Source organism: Chiloscyllium plagiosum, chromosome 11 (assembly GCF_004010195.1).
Source record: "Chiloscyllium plagiosum isolate BGI_BamShark_2017 chromosome 11, ASM401019v2, whole genome shotgun sequence".
Classification (NCBI taxonomy): domain Eukaryota; kingdom Metazoa; phylum Chordata; class Chondrichthyes; order Orectolobiformes; family Hemiscylliidae; genus Chiloscyllium; species Chiloscyllium plagiosum.
The window spans coordinates 42,178,681-42,195,572 of record NC_057720.1 but is presented as its reverse complement, the minus strand read 5'-3'; the positions used below and the strand labels follow the sequence as shown (position 1 = coordinate 42,195,572).

At 42.6% G+C, this 16,892-nt stretch overlaps 1 protein-coding gene across 3 annotated transcripts in view; it reads right to left on the bottom strand.

Annotated features, from left to right (window-relative positions):
- LOC122554338 (nardilysin-like) overlaps nt 1-16,892 on the bottom strand; it is a 111,906-nt gene that overhangs the window by 69,601 nt on the left and 25,413 nt on the right. For all 3 annotated transcript variants that reach the window (XM_043699203.1, XM_043699204.1, XM_043699205.1), the window contains exons 10-11: nt 14,780-14,849; nt 8,320-8,397 (exon numbers count right to left, since the gene is read on the bottom strand). In XM_043699203.1, coding sequence (XP_043555138.1) covers nt 8,320-8,397; nt 14,780-14,849 — 148 coding nt within the window. The remainder of the gene's footprint in view (nt 1-8,319; nt 8,398-14,779; nt 14,850-16,892) is intronic.

The window sequence follows — 16,892 nt, the reverse complement described above, 5'->3', positions numbered from 1 at the left end:
TGCTCTGTCAAATGCTGCTTTGATGTCAACAGCAGTCACTTGGGCATTACATGTGAAGTTCAGATCTTTTGTCCATGTTTGGTCCAAGGCTGCAATGTGTGCAGGAGTTGAGTGGCTCCGGTAGAACCCAAACTCAGCATCATAAACAGGTTACTACCATGCATGGACCACTTAACTGGACTTTACTGATACATTCCATCACTGCTAACAATGAAAAGTAGGGTAGTAATTGACTGGATAGGATTGGTACAGAAGCCTGTAATCAACATAAGCCCATAATTGCCGCCATACCACTCCCTATAGCCTTTTGCAATTCAAAACAAATATGGAGTTGGCCAAGAACTTAGAAAAGTTCATCAAACCTCAGAAGGAATCAACTCGCAACCAACTCAACAGCACTTCATAATTCCTTTAAACAACAAGGCAGGGACAGGTTGGGAGGAGTCCTGGTAACGAACATACTTTACGAGGTTAAGAGAAAGCGTCAGCTGGGGAACAGGAAGTTCCAAAACGGCAACATTTTCATCAAAGCAGCAGTGATTGGATTGAGAGCTGTTGCTTTCCAGGAAGCATAAAAAAAGGACTTCATAATGGCTATCTTGAATGCACTGAGCACTGCTTTAAATGCACAGAGTATAAAGTGGGTTTTTTTTTAATAGAGAGTTCGGTGTAAAGGGCAAGACAGTGGCTCTTTCTTTTCGGTGGCACAGTGGTTAGCACTGCTGCCTCACAGTGCCAGAGACCCGGGTTCATTTCCTGCCTCAGGCGACTGACTGTGTAGAGTTTGCACATTCTCCCAGTGTCTGCGTGGGTTTCCTCCGGGTGCTCCGGTTTCCTCCCACAATCCAAAAATGTGTAGGTTAGGTGAATTGGCCATGTTAAAATTGCCCGTAGGTGTTAGGTGAAGGGGTAAATGTAGGGGAATGGGTCTGGGTGGGTTACGCTTCGGCGGGTCGGTGTGGGATTGTTGGGCCGAAGGGCCTGTTTCCACACTGTAAGTAATCTAATCTAATCTAATCTAATCTACCTCCATTAATGGGTGGCACGGTGGCTCAGTGGTTAGCACCGCTGCCTCACAGCACCAGGGTCCCAGGTTCGATTCCAGCCTCGGGCAACTGTCTGTGTGGAGTTTGCACATTCTTCCAGTGTCTGCATGGGTTTCTTTCAGGTGCTCCGGTTTCTTCCCACAGTCTAAAGATGTGCAGGCCAGGTGAATTGGCCATGCTAAATTGTCCATAGCTATAGGTGCATTAGTCAGAGGGTAGTGGGTCTGGGTGGGTTACTCTTCGGAGGGTCGGTGTGGACTGGTTGGGCCGAAGGGCCTGTTTCCACACTGTAGGGAATCTAATCAAAATCAATTGTCTCACTCTTTGCTGTAGTGAGAGAAACTTACTGGTGACAAAGTGATAAGTTATTGGAATTGCAAAAAAAGCTTTAAGCTCCAGTATGGCAAGACAGTTCAACCAAGTGGAATTATCTCATAGGTGTACCTCGTCTTCCAGATGAACACATTTGCAGGAAGTGTAACCAACTCAAGTTTAAATCATTGCTTAACTACACGTTTATGGAGGTAGTCGCACTACAGGTTAGGGTCACATAGGCAAAGAAGAAATTTTAACAGAACTGGCAGATCATGCAGGAGTCCCCTAAGTTGATTTTATTGCTAATCAGTTTTGGATTCTGCTTTGGATACTGGCAAGCAGAAAGTTCCTCAAGGCGTGCAACAGTGGTTCAGGAGGAAAGGAAAGAATGGAAGAGCAACAGTAATAGGAAATTCCATAATCAGGAGATTGGACAGGCATTTCTGTGACAGTAAAGTCCTGAAAGCTGATTTCAGTGAGTTAGGAAAGACGTCATTAAGCAAGGTTTCAAGAGCAGTAATTTCAGGATTACCCATAGTGCCTTCTGTTAGCAAACATAAGAATGGGGGCGGTTGTTTGAACATGGGGTTGGAGAATTGATACAGGAGGGAGAACATTAGATTTGCGATGCATCGGGACCATTTCTAGACAGTCGGGATCTGAACAATCTGGACAAGTTATACCTTAACTGGATGGACTGATACTCTTACCGGTAATTTCCCCTAGTGGTGTTGGGGAGGATTTAAACTAGCTAGGGGTTAGCTAGTTGGAAAGAAATAAACCCAGTAATAGAAAGTAGAATTCCTGAAGAAGGGCTTATGCCCAAAACATCGATTCTCCTGCTCCTTGGATGCTGCCTGACCTGCTGCGCTTTTCCAACAACACATTTTTCAGAATAAAAAGTAGAAAACTGGCAAATGAAATTAGAAGACCAGCAAAATTAAGGTAAGCATCAACTGAACTTTGGATGCAGAATAATGCTAAAGAGACAAAGTGAAGAGCACTTCATCTGAAAACATGAAGTACTAAGAATAAGGTAGATGACTTAAACTAATGGAAATAAATGGGTCTACTTGTCATCACAGAAACAGCCACAAGATGGCCAAAACTGAGAAGTGAATATTCAAAGATATTCAACACTTGTAAAGAGCAGGCAAAAAAGGAAAAAGGTGATATACACTGCAAAAACAGGACTGCACCAACATATTACTAAGGGAGGATCTCCAAACTGAAAAGCTAAATGCAGAATCTGTTTTAGTGGAGCTAAGAAACAAAGGGCAGCAAATATTGGTGGAAATTGTTCTTAGGCCACCAAACAGTAATGGGAGTGTGGGGCATAGTATTAAAAAGAGATTAGAAAATCATTGGTATTACAGTAATAACGTGTGACTTCAATCTCCATTTAGATTGGGTAAACCTAATGAGCAGTAACACTGAGGAATATTAAGTTATGAAGTATGTTAGGGGTGGTTTTCTAGAGTTGATGAACCAACTGAAGAACAGATTATTGTAGATGTAGTATTATGTAACAAAAGGGGCGGATTAATAATCTTGCTATGAAACAACCTTAGAAATGAGTGACTATAATATAACAGAATTTCACATTATATTTGAAAATGAGATTCTTCCAATATAATCCACTGGCTTCAGATTGAGCTAAGGAAATTATGAAGGTATTAAGGACAAATGGGTCAAGGTGAACTAGGACAATACATTGATGGGTATGATGGAACATTGTCAATGGATAGACTTTAAAGAATTGTTACAGAGATCACTGCAACTATACACTCTTTCAAAGTACAAGAAACTAGCCAATTTGATACAGAACTGGCTCAAAGGTAGAAACAGAGGGTGGTGTTGGAGGATTGTTTTACAGACTGGAGGCTTGTGACCAGTGGAGTACCAGAAGGATCGGTGCTGAGTCCACTACTTTTCAATCATTTACATAAATGATTTGGATATGAGCATAAGAGGTATAGTTAATTAGTTTGCAGATGACACCAAAATCAGAGGTGTAGTGGACAGCAAAGCAGATTACCTCAGATTCCAACGGGATCTTGATCAGATGGGCTCAATGGGCTGAGAAGTGGCAGACGGTATTTAATTTAGATAAATGTGAGGCGCTGTGTTTTGGGAAAGCAAACCTTAGCTAGACTTATACACTTAATGGTAAGGTCCCGGGGAGTGTTGCTGAACAAAGAGACCTTGGAGTGCAGGTTCATAGCTCCTTGAAAGTGGAGTCACAGGTAGATAGGATAGTGAAGGCAGCGTTGGGTATGCTTTCCTTTATTGGTCAGCGTATTGAGTACAGGAGTTGGGAGGTCATGTTGCGGCCGTACAGGACATTGGTTAGACCACTGTTGGAATACTGCGTGCAATTCTGGTCCCCTTCCTAATAAAAGGATGTTGTGAAATTTGAAAAGGTTCAGAAAGGATTCACAGCTGCCAGAGGAAGTGGTGGATGCTGGTACAACTGCAACATTTAAGAGGCATTTGGATGGGTATATGAATAGGAAGGGTTTGGAGGGATATAGGCCGGGTGCTGGCAGGTGGGACTAGATTGGGTTGGGATATCTGGTCGGCATGAACAAGTTGGACAGAAGGGTCTGTTTCCGTGCTGTACATCTCTATGACTCGATGTCAGCAAACTCAGCAAAGAAAGCAAATTAAGATAAAAAATTCTTTTTCTAACAGAGTCCTGTGAAGTCACCAAAAATAGTCAAAAACCCAAAGGTTGGATTGATTTTTAGTACATAGCAAAGGAGAATAATAGAAAATGGTAAAGGGAACATAGAAGGTAAAAGTAACTAGCAAAAAAACATAATCAGACTGCAAAAGTTTCTATAGGTATATAAAAAGGAAATATTCAACTAAGATTGTGCTCCAATTATAGTCAGGATAATTTATAATGGGGAATAGAGAAATGGCAGTGAAGCTAAATGATTACTTTGTGTCCATCTTCATTGAGAAAGATACAGAAGTCGCCCAGATCCAACTGACTAAAGAGAATGAGAAATTGAAGGTTGTGTTGGAGAAATTAGTGGTTGATGAGACCTGGACCTGACAGTCAACATCTCATAACATTGAAAGAAGTAGCTATGCAAGCAGTAGACGCATTGATGATGACCTACTAAAACTCTATAGATTCTGAAATGGTTCCTGCAGATTGGAAGATTGCAAATGTCACCCCACTACTTAAGAATAGACGAAGGGAGAAAAATGGAAAATTGCATCAGTAAAATGCGAGAATCTATCATAAAGAATGTGATAAATGAACACTCGAAAAACAAATGACCTATAGTGTCGGTCAATGTGGGGTATTGTCAGCATGGATTTGTGAATGACAAGTTGTGTTTGACTAACTTGTTGAGTGTATGAGGATGTTATTAACTGGATTCATAAAAGGTAATCGGTTTAATAAACAAAATCATTCACTCATTTGCAAACTGTGACTAGTGGGGTCTCGCAAAGATCAGTACCCAGTTATTCACAATATACAGCAATCATTTGGAGGTGGGTACCAAATATATAATATTTCCAAATTCATGGATGATACAAGGTTAAGTGGGAACATACAGTTTGGGGGAAGTGCAAAATGGCTTTAAGAGAACGGGGACAGTGAGCAAGAACACTTCAGATGAAGTAGAATGTTGTGATGATACTACCTCTTTAAGAGGTGCATTTTTCTCTGGTTTTGAGGAGAGGGGGTGAGGCAGAGGTTACAAACAGTCTACTTCAAGCCAATAAAGTAAACAGGTTGTGAGGCCTCGGGTTTTGTTTTGTGAAGCAGCCTGAATGGTGGGGTCAAGCTTCCACAGGACTCCAATTTTTAGTCTAGCTTTCAGTAGCTGTAGGGGTTCAAAAGCAGCTACATCTCTCTCTCTCTTTGCTACAAATAAAAGCTTGGGTTCTCTTCTTACTGCTAGAACTGCATGTGAGACAATCTATTTTAATGAATTTTTCTTTACCAAGGATGTGCTTGTAAGATATTACTATATTGGAACAGTTAATGAGTAGCTTATTATTTTAAGTATTTCAAGAGTTTCCATTAAGCCAATCTTTTTTTTAAATTTTGTCTGCATTTTAGCTATAGTGTATAAACAAAGTGTGTTTTGCTTCAAGCCTGAAAGTTTGACCAATCAAATTGCATTCCGAATGCAGTGCCTGGCACTTGCCTTTAAAATAAAAGTTAGGGTCTAGGCTATTTCCTTGACATGTTTTCAGGGAATTTGGTCTGGTCCATAACAATGTAAACAAATGTGAGACTATCGACTTTGATAGGAAAATTTGCAGAGTAATTCGCAAATAGTAAGAGGTCAAAAAGTACAAACTGACCTGGATGTCTTTGTCAATAAGTCACTGAAGAGTACTAAACAGATAGGGCATGTAATTAGACAGGTTAATGGTACACTAATATTTCTTGCAGGAGGATTTGAGTACAGGAGTTGTGAAGTCTTGCTTCAATTGTATTGGAATTTGGTTACATCACACCTGAAGAATTGTGTGCAGTTTTGGTCTTTTTACCTTAAGGAGGAAATTATTGTCATAGAGAAAGTGCAATGAGTTATTCCTGAGATGGCAAAACTACCCTAGAAAGACAGGGTAAACGGAGTCTGCATTCTCTAGAGTTTCAAAGGAATAAAACCAGACTCACTGAAAACTATAAAACACTTAAACGGATCAAAGGGTGGCTGTAGGCAAGAGGTCTCCTCTCGTTAGGAAGTGTAGAATCATAGGGCACTATTCAAAAATGATGGGAGAGCCACTTTGGACCATGGTAAGGTTTTTTATTTACTTATAGATTTGTGAATCTTTGGAACTCTCTACCCTACAGGCCATGGAAGCTCAGACTATATATTTAGAGTAGAGATTGACAGATTTCTAAATACCAATGAGGTAAAGAATTTTGGGATAGTGTGGGAAAATGGCACTGCAACAGATGATCAGCCACGATCAAACTGAATGGCGCAGCATGCTTGATATGCCAACTGCTCTAATCCTACGTTACTTTTTATTCCTATGTTATTTTTTATTACTTAACAATCTGTCTGATATGCATATTTCTGGTGGAGGCTTAATGCTCTCATCAATATATTTTTATTGTCGAAATCCATTAAGCACCTTGGATTTTTTTTTTGTTAATTTGAATTTGCATGTAATTGCAAAACAAAATCTAAACCATCTATAATTAACCTCTTAATCCTGGGTAATTTGGCTTTTCAGCTATTGAATTAATGATTTTTATTTTAAATTATATCATCAATGTTATTCCAATTATACAGGAAATGATGTACATTGTTTTGCATTACAAAGCACTCTAACATAAACACTGACTTCGTAATTTAGACATGGAAACAAAGAGTACATGTGACCACAGTGATGGCCCTGTGGTATTATCGTGAGACTATTAATCCAGAAACCCAAGCAATGTTCTAGTGAGCTAGGTTCGAATCCCATTACAACAGATGGAAAAACCTGGAATTAAAAGTCTAATGATGATCAAAGAACTATTGCTGATTATCAAAAAAACCAAGTTGGTTTACTAAAGTTGCCCTTGGAGTCCTTAACAATGACTTTGGACACCATAAAGTGTCATAGCACCATGTAGTAACATCCTCCTAATTACTACATACTGCACACCTTGGCTGATGAATCACTTCTCCTCCACTTTGGACACCACTTAGAGGATACACTAAGTGTAGCAAGGGCACTGACCTCACTCATTGGGAGTACATTCTATGTCCACCAAGAGTGGCATGGCAGCAGCACTACTGATCAGTAGGGGAATCAAGGGTTATGGTGAAAATACAGAAAAGTGGATATGAGCAATATTGGCTCAGCCATGATCCTAATGAATGATGGAATAAGTTCAAGGTGGCAAATAGCCTAGACCCGTTTCTATTTCTTATGGTTTAATAGACTGAACACATTGAGGAACTCCATGGGTCATCAGCAGCAGCAGAATCACAATCTGTAACCTCGTGGCCTGGAATATACCCAACTCTGCCATTACCATCAAGTCAAAGGATTAATCTCAGTTCAAGGAAGAGTGCAGAAGGGCATGCCAAATGCAATATCTAAAAATGAGGTGTCAACCTGGTGAAGCTACCAAATAGGACTACTTGCGTGCCATACAGCATAAACAGTAATTGATAAACAGAGCTAAGCAGTCCCACAACCAATCGATCAATCTAAACTTTGCAGTACTGCCACATCCAATCATGAATGCAGGTGGACAATTAAACAAATGATGGTGACGACTGCACAATTTTCAGCACCATTCTTGGCTCCCCAGACACTGAAGCAGTGTATCTCCAAATACAACAAGACCTGGAAAATGCCAGGCTTGGGCTGAAAAGTAGCAAGTAAAATTCATTCCACACAAATATCAAGCAATGATCATCTCCAACAAGAGAGAATCTAATAAGTGTCCCTTGATGTTCAATAGTATACCATTACTACATTAATCATTATCAACAATCTGGGGGCTTAACATTAACCAGAAACTCAACTGAACTAACCACATAAATACAATGGCTACAAGAGCAGTTCATAAGCTAGGAATTCTACAAATAACTCACCTGACTCCCCACCTACAAGGTACAGGCAGGAATGTAATGGTATACTCCACTCTCCATTTGCCTTGATGAGTGTAGCTTCAACAACAGCGAAGAAGCTTGATAACATCCCTCCCCAACAGCATTGTGTTCACCTACAGCATATGGATCACAGTGATTCAAGCAGGCAGCTCATCACCAGCCTCCAAGGGCAACCAGCAATGGGCAACAAATGCTGGCCTAGCCAGCAACACCCACATCTCATGAATGATTTTTTTTAATATATTGCAAGATTTTCCTTTTCAATGCAGTAAATTATAGCAAGATTAACAATAAAAGTTATTATGCATCATAAAACATTATTGCCATCTTTATCCAACTTCGTAGTATGAAGCACTTACCTCGTTCGAAGGAGGGACAGGATACTGCCTGTACCTTCATGTCCTATTAGCCATGATATATAGTGAAGTGGCTTAATCCTGATAACAGATTTTAAAACATACATAAAATAATGTTGTAAATATCAGCACGGAAACAAACTGCATCCTAATTTAACCAATGTTGCCCCCATTAAACTACTACTTCTATATCAATGAGATTTTAAGGTACCTATCAATTTAAAAAAAGAAAATCCTGATCATGATGGGCGTAAAAGCTACAATTGCAAGTCTACATTACTATATATATTGGTTACACTTTGTAAAAGGCATAGTATAATTCCAGTCGTATTAAACCATTTATAAAAGGCTGTCATTGGCTCCAATGATTTCGGGTGAAATTTTAGAAACAACTGTACCTTTCCATAATATCACAAAAATACTTTGCTCATCTGCTTAGGAAGCAGAGGTCTAAAGCATGAATCCGAAACTGAACATTATATGTACAATTATCATTTAGTGATGACAGTGATTAGGGATTCTTTAGTCAGGGAAGCAGAGAGGCATTTCTGCAGCCGAAGACATGACTCCAGGAGTGTCGCCTTCCTGGTGCCAGGATCAGAGATGTCACTGAATGGCTGCAGGGGATCCTGAAACGGGATAGTGATGAGTTTGAGATTGTGGTATATGTTGGTACAACGATATGGCAAAGTGAGGAATGAGGTCTTGCATCAAGAATTCAGGGAGCTAGACAGTAGATTAAAAAGCAAGATTGAGAAACGTGAAAGGGTTCAGAGAAGATTTGCAAGGATGTTGCCAAGATTAGAGTGGTGTTGGAAATGTACAGCAGGTCAGACAGCATCCAAGGAGCAAGAAGATCGCCATCATAGAATCATAGGTTTCAGGCAGGAGCCTTTCGTCAGGAATGAGTTTGGAAGCCTCAGGGGTGGAGAAATAAATGGGAGGGGGTGGGGGCTGGGGAGAAGGTAGGTGGAATTGTAATAGGTGGATGGAAGAAGGCGTAATGATGGTAGGTCGAAGTGGAGGCTGGAGCGGGTAGGTGGGAAGGAAAATTGACAGGTGGGACAGGTCATGAGGATGGTGCTGAGCTGGAAGTTTGGAACTGGGGTAAGGTGGGGGGAGGGGAAATGAGGAAACTGGTGGTCCACATTGATGCCCTGGGGTTGAAGGGTTCAGAGGCAGAAGATGAGGCGTTCTTCCTCCAGGCGTCGGGTGGTGAGAGAGTGACAGTGGAGGCAGCCCAGGACCTGCACATCCTCGGCAGTGTGGGAGGGAGAGTTGAAATGTTGGCCACAGGGAGGTGGTACCCCAGAGATGTTCACTGAAGCGCTCTGTGAGAAGGTGTCCATTCTCCCCAATATAAAGGAGACCATATCGAAAGCAACGGATGCAATAAATGACATTTGTGGAAGTGCAGGTGAAACTTTGATGGATGTGGAAGGGTCTTTTGGGGCCTTGGATGGAGGTGAGGTGAGAGGTGTAGGCGCAGGTGGCAGGGGAAGGTGCCAGGAGGGGAGAATAGGTTGTTGGGGAGTAAGGACCTGACCAGGTAGTCACATAGGAAACTGTCTTTGCGGAAAGCGGGTAGGGGTGGGGAGGGAAATATATCCCCGGTGGTGGGGTCCGTTTTTTACGTGGCGGAAATGTCGGCGGATGATGTGGTCTTTGCGGAGGTTGGTGGGGTGGAAGGTGAGGACCAGGGGTTCTGTTCTTGTTGCATTTGGAGGGGTGGGGTTTGAGGGTGGAGGTGTGGGACGTGGATGAGATGCATTGGAGGGCATCTTCCACCACGTGGGAGGGAAAATTACAGTCTTTAAAAAAGGAGGAGATCTAGTGTGTGGAACTGGTCCTCCTGGGAGCGGATACAGCAAAGGCAGAGGAATTGGGAATACGGGATAGCATTTCTGCAAAAGGTAGGAAGGTGTAATACAGGTAGCTTTGGGAGTCAGTGGGTTTGTAAAAAATGTCTGTGTTGAGTCTGTCGTCTGTTGATGGAGATGGAGAGGTCTAGGAAGGGGAAGGAAGTGTCAGAGATGGTCCATGTGAATTTAAGGTCGGGGTGGAACGTGTTGGTGAAATTATTGAACTGTTTAGCCTCTGTGGGAACACGAGGTGGCACCGATGCAGTTATCAGTGTAGCGGAGAAAAAGGTGAGGAGTGGTGCCGGTGTAACTACGGAAGATGGACTGTTTTATGTAGCCGACAGAGAGACAGGTATAGCTGGGGCCCATGCTAGTGCCCATGGCTACCCCTTTTGTCAGGAGGAAATCCTCCCACTTCCTCCAAATGAAAGGGGTAGCCATGGGCACCCGCATGGGCCCCAGCTATGCTTATCTCTTTGTCGGCTACGTAGAACAGTCCATTTTCCATGGTTACACTGGCATAAGATGGCTTTGGATTGGGAGTAGGCAGATTTTATTAGAAGAAAGCAGGATCTGGCCTCAGTAGACTGGGAACAGCTCCTTGCAGAAAAGTGTACAGCTGAGCAATGAGAGGCAATCAAAAAAGGAGCTGGGGAGAGCACAGGTCTACTATGTACCCTTTAGAGAGAAATGTAGAAGCAATAAGTTATGAGTTGGATGTCGTGAACAATTCTGGATTGGATAGTAAAAAGAAAAGTAGGACTTTTACTAAGTCCAAAGGGAGCAATTCAGCTGCAGTTCTAGAGAAATACAGAAAGTGCAGGAGGGAATTTAAGAAAGCAATTAGAAAAGCAAAAAGGGGCATGAAAAAGGACTTGCGAACAGGATTAGGGAAAATCATTAAATGTTTTATAAAAGCATTAAAGGAAAGAGGTTAACCAGGGAAAGAATAGGGCCGATTAGGGACAAAGGGAGCAACCTGCGTATGAAGCTGCAGGGTAATGAAAGGGTGTTAAAGTGAATACTCCTCTTCAGTCTTCACTCTGGAAAAGGAGAATGTAGGTACAGAATTCAGGAAAAGAGACTGTGATGAACTTGCATAGTTTGACATAGGAAATGGGGTGATAGAGGCGGCTCTGTCAAGCTTAATATCCCCTGGTCCAAATTAATTGGATCCCAGGTTGCTGTAGCTGCGGTGGCAGGAAATTTCAGGGGTTCTGACAATTTTTTTATTCCTTTCTGGCCACAGGGAAAGTACCAAAGGACTGAAGGATGGTTAGTGGGGTTCCACTTTTTAAGAAAGGTGGTAGAAATGAACCAGGAAATTACAAACTGGTGAGTCTCACATCAGTGGTAGGGAAATTATTGGAGAAAATTCTGAAGGACAGAATTAATACTCACTTGGACAGGCAAGGATTAATTAGGGATAGTCGGCATGATTTTGTCAGAGCGAGGTCATGCCTAACAAATGTTTTTGAAAATGTGATCAAATGTGTGGATCAGGGAAGTTCAGTTAATATAGTTTTTATGGATTTTAGCAAAGTTTTCGACAAGGTCCCACTTGAGAGACTGAATGAGAAGGTTAATGCACATAGAATTGAAGGGACCTTGGTGAGATGCATTAAAAACTGGTTTAATAATAGCACACAAAGGCTAGTGTCAGAAGGCTGTTTAATTGATCAGAAGCCGGTGTCGAGCAGTGTACCACAAGGATTGGTACTGGGATCCTTATTGTTTTATATACATTTAAACAATATAGATGGAAATGTGGGAGAAATGTTAAGCAAATTTGCAAACAACATCAAGACTGGTAGAGTGGTTAATAGTCAAGGAGATGGTTGTAAGTTACTAAAAGATATAGATAGGTTGGTCAGATGGGCAGACCAGAGGCAGATGGTATTTAACCTTGATAAATGTGAGGTGATGCACTTTGGAAGAAGTAAACTGAGGGCATATTTAATGAATGGCAGAACACTGGGTCGCTTAGAACAGAGGGACTTAGGGGTAATTGTTCACAGATCCCTGAAGCTGGCAGAGCACGTAAATAGCTGAAAAATGTGTTGCTGGAAAAGCGCAGCAGGTCAGGCAGCAGGTCAGGCAGCATCCAAGGAGCAGGAGAATCTACCCTTCAGGCATAAGCCCTTCTTCAGAAATGAGGAAGGTGTGCCAAGCAGGCTAAGATAAAAGGTAGGGAGGAGGGACTTGGGGGGAGGGGCGTTGGAAATGCGATAGGTGGAAGGAGGTTAAGGTGAGGGTGATAGGCCGGAGAAGGGGTGGGGCAGAGAGGTCGGGAAGAAGATTGCAGGTGAAGAAGGCAGTGCTGAGTCTGAGGGATTTGACTGAGACAAGGTGGGGGGGTGGGGGGTGGGGGGGGGAAATGAGGAAACTGGAGAAATCTGCATTCATCCCTTGTGGTTGGAGGGTGCCTAGGCGGAGGATGAGGCGCTCTTCCTCCAGGCATCGTGTTGCCATGGTCTGGCAATGGAGGAGGCCAAGGACCTGCATATCCTTGGTGGAGTGGGAGGGGGAAGTTAAAGTGTTCAACCACAGGGTGGTTGGGTTGATTGGTGCGGGTGTTCTCTGAAACATTCCGTAAATAGGTTAGTTAAGAAGGCTAATGGGACACTTGCTTTTATCAGCTGTGGCATAGAGTATAAGAGCAAGGAGGCAATGTTGGAGTTGTACGGAGTTTTAGTCAGGCCACAACTGGTCACCTCACTACAGGAAATCTATGACAGCACTGGAAGAGAAACAGGGGAGGCTCACTAGGATGCTGCCTGGGATGGTGAAATTGAGCTGCAAGGAGAATTTAGATAGGCTTGGGTTGTTTTCTTCGGAGCAGAGTAAAAGACAGGGAAAGTTGGGGGGGGGGGGTGGGGGGGCAGCGTGACTGAGGTGTATAAGATTATGAGGGGTATGGACAGGGTGAAGAGAGAGCAGTTGTTCCCCGTGGTTAAGGGGTCAATCATGAGAGGACATAGTTTCACAGTAAAGAGCAGGAGATTCAGAAGGGATTTGGGGAAAAAAACCTTAACACTCAGCTGGTGGTGGAAATTTGGAATGAACTGCCTGAGAAGGTAGTGGAGGCTGGAAAGCTTACAACTTTAAAAAAAAATCAGGATGACCACTTCAAATAACATAACATTCAAGGATATGGGACAAGTGCAGGAAATAGGGATTAGAGTACATTTAGTGGTAGTTGTGTTGGTATAGACTCGATGAGCCTTTTCTGTGCTGTATGAATTTATGAATCTATGAATCATTTAATGCATACTGCAACATGGTTCAACTAAGCACTTTAATACGACTATACAATTGTGCACGGCACTACAAAAATATTGGGATGAAGTTCGTGCCATAGCACATCGGCAGCCTAAATTATAAGAAGTAGCATATGCGAGTCAAATAAAAGTGCTAATAACATATCAGTGGAGGTTGCCAAAACAACATCTCTGCTGACCTTCAATGATTTTAGTAGTACTTGATGAAATTAAACTGTAGCACTGTCAGGAGTGATTTCGACTTACTAATACTTCCTCAGTATATAAAACAAAAAGAAGATTTGACTTATTTAGCAATCCTTCAAAAAATGGCAAACACACACACACAGAAGGAGAATGGAAAAATTACATATAGTCAGATCCTTCATTTTTATTTTGCAAGAATTTCTGTGCATTCCCTCTGCACCTTGAATCTGTACAGGAAATGTGATGAAAGAGGAACCACTGAATCCTGAAGTGTATCTTTAAAGGGCTGATGATCAAAATTATTAGAACCATTACCATCCCTTGTATAGGAAATTAAAAAATAGTACTAGTAACGGCAGTCGCTACAGTTTTTACAAAAATTTCAACTTCAATTTTATTTTCATTTGTGCGATGGGTTGGTAAGCAAAATAATTGACACAAAATGGCAGAAATACTGATTATACACTATAGGAAGATGTAATAGAGAAACTAGCAGTGCAATTGTCTCAGTCCCCACATGATGGCTTGCAATGAAGATTATACTTATAGTAGATGCACAAAAACTTGACTTGTTGACACTCCATGGATCTCTGCCCAGAGTGGAACATGCACTATGCCCAAAAATAGCAAACAGCAAATGGGATATAATCTGCAGTACTAAAAACCTCGTCATCTTCTACATCTGTAAGAACTAATCAAGTGAAACACATATGCACTTTTTATTACATAAAAACACTTGGCTAGATGCTCCAATCATTTTTTATGATTAAACTGTTGAGTTCCTCCCTTAGAAGGCAAGCAGACTGAATATAAGACATCAATTGCAATGTAGCCCAAAATGAACAATATACATATGAGCTAGAAACAAATAGACTTACTGCATATATGTTGAAAGGAGCTAAAGATAAAAATAACACGAAGAAATTATCCAAATGCTAAAAATTGGAAATAAATGCAGAGCAAGCTTGAAATACATAGGCCAGTTAGCATTCATAAAAGAGAAGTTATGATTTTTCTGGTTGGTTAGTTTCCGAAAGTTGCAAGTAAAACATTGAAAAACTTTTCCACTGGTTTATATTTAAATGCTGACAAACTCTAAGCATCTTGTTTCTTCCCAATAACAAAATATTATACCTGTAATACTGCTTCTGGGGAGGAAGTGCCCAAGTTATATTCAGGGAATGAACTTTCTTCACAGGGACAACTGGAAGATAAAATGGTTCAATATTTCATTTAAATGAAAGGAATCTTTATCAAACATGCAAGTGTAAACAATTGTGTTAAAATTGTTGTATATAAAACATATAAATTTTCAGGTACTTGTGTGCTTGGCAACTATTTCATGATTCAATTTTAAATAGTGAAATGAAATGTTTATATGCAAAATGTTTATATGCAAACTTATCTGAAGATTAAATTAAATTAATGTTGGATGCAATAAAACACTTCAAAATAACACTCATTAGAAATTTAGGATAGATCTTAGAAAGATCATAAACTGAGAAGAAGATAATGTGGTATTTTAAAAGTGGAGTGGGCTGAGAGATGGTCTTTACACGGAAAGACTGGAGCAACTGGGCTTGTATACCCTTGAGTTTAGAAGACTGAGAGGGGATATGATTGAGACATATAAGATTATTAAAGGATTGGATACTCTGGAGGCAGGAAACATGTTTCCGCTGATGGATGAGTGCCGAACCAGAGGACACAGCTTAAAAATACAGGATAGACCATTTAGGACAGAGATGAGGAGAAACATCTTCACCTAGAGAGTGGTGGCTGTGTGGAATGCTCTGCCCCAGAGGGCAGTGGAGGCCCAGCCTCTGGATTCATTTAAGAAAGAGTTGGATAAAGCTCTCAAGGATTGTGGAATCAAGGGTTATGGAGATAAAGCAGGAACAGGATACTGATTAAGGATGATCAGCCATGATCATGTTGAATGGTGGTGCAGGCTCGAAGGGCAGAATGGCCTACTCCTGCACAAATTGTCTATTGAAAGGAAGAAGCGGAGGGCTTTGAGTCCTTCGTGATGGGGGATGGAGGTGTACAGGGACTGGATGTCCATGGTGAAGATAAGGCGTTGGGGACCGGGGAAGCGAAAATCATGGAGGAGGTGGAGGGCGTGGGTGGTGTCCCAAGCGTAGGTGGGGAGTTCTTGGACTAAGGGGGACAGGACCGTGTCGAGGTATGCAGAGATGAGTTCGGTGGGGCAGGAGCAGGCTGAGACAATGGGTCGGCCGGGCAGTCAGATTTGTGGATTTTGGGCAGGAGGTAGAAACGGGCGGTGCAGGGTTGTGGGACTATGAGGTTGGAGGCGGTGGATGGGAGATCCCCTGAGATGATGAGGTTATGGATGGTCTGGTGGTGGGAGGTGGGGTTATGGTCAAGGGGGCAGTAGGAGGAGGTGTCTGTGAGCTGGCGTTTAGCCTCAGCGGTGTAAAGGTCGGTGCGCCAAACTACCACCGCACCTCCCTTGTCTGCCGGTTTGATAGTGAGATTGGGGTTGGAACGGAGGGAGTGGAGGACTGCATGTTCCGAGGGTGAGAGGTTGGAGTGGGTGAGGGGGGTGGAGAGGTTGAGGCAGTTAATGTCGCGGCGGCAGTTGGCTAAGAAGAGATCAAGGGCAGGTAAGAGGCCAGTACGGGGTGTCCATGTCCAGGTGGATGGGGTGTGTTGGAGGCGGGAGAAGGGGTCGTCAGAGGGTGGGCGAGAATCCTGGTTGAAGAAGTAGGCACGGAGGCGAAGGCGGCGGAAGAATTGTTCGATGTCTCGCTGCGTGTTGAACTCGTTAATCCAAGAACGTAGGGGAATGAAGGTGAGGCCTCTGCCGACGACTGATCTTTCATCCTCAAAGTGGGCTACCGAAATCAACCCAGATGGCCTCCTCCTTCAAAGACTGCAATTTCCCCCCAGACGTGATCGGCGACATTCTCCACTGCATCTCCTCCACTTCCCGCTCCTCCGCCCTTGAGCCCTGCCCCTCCAATCGCCACCAGGACAGAACCCCTCACCTACCACCCCTCCAATCTCTATATACATCGTATCATCCGTCGTCATTTCCGCCACCTCCAAACGGATCCCACCACCAGGGATATATTTCCCTGCCCTCCCCTATCAGCATTCCAAAAAGACCACTCCCTCCGTGACTCCCTCGTCAGGTCCACAACCCCCACCAACCCAACCTCCACTCCCGGCACCTTCCCCTGCAACCGCAAGAAATGCAAAACTTGCGCCCACACCTCCCCCC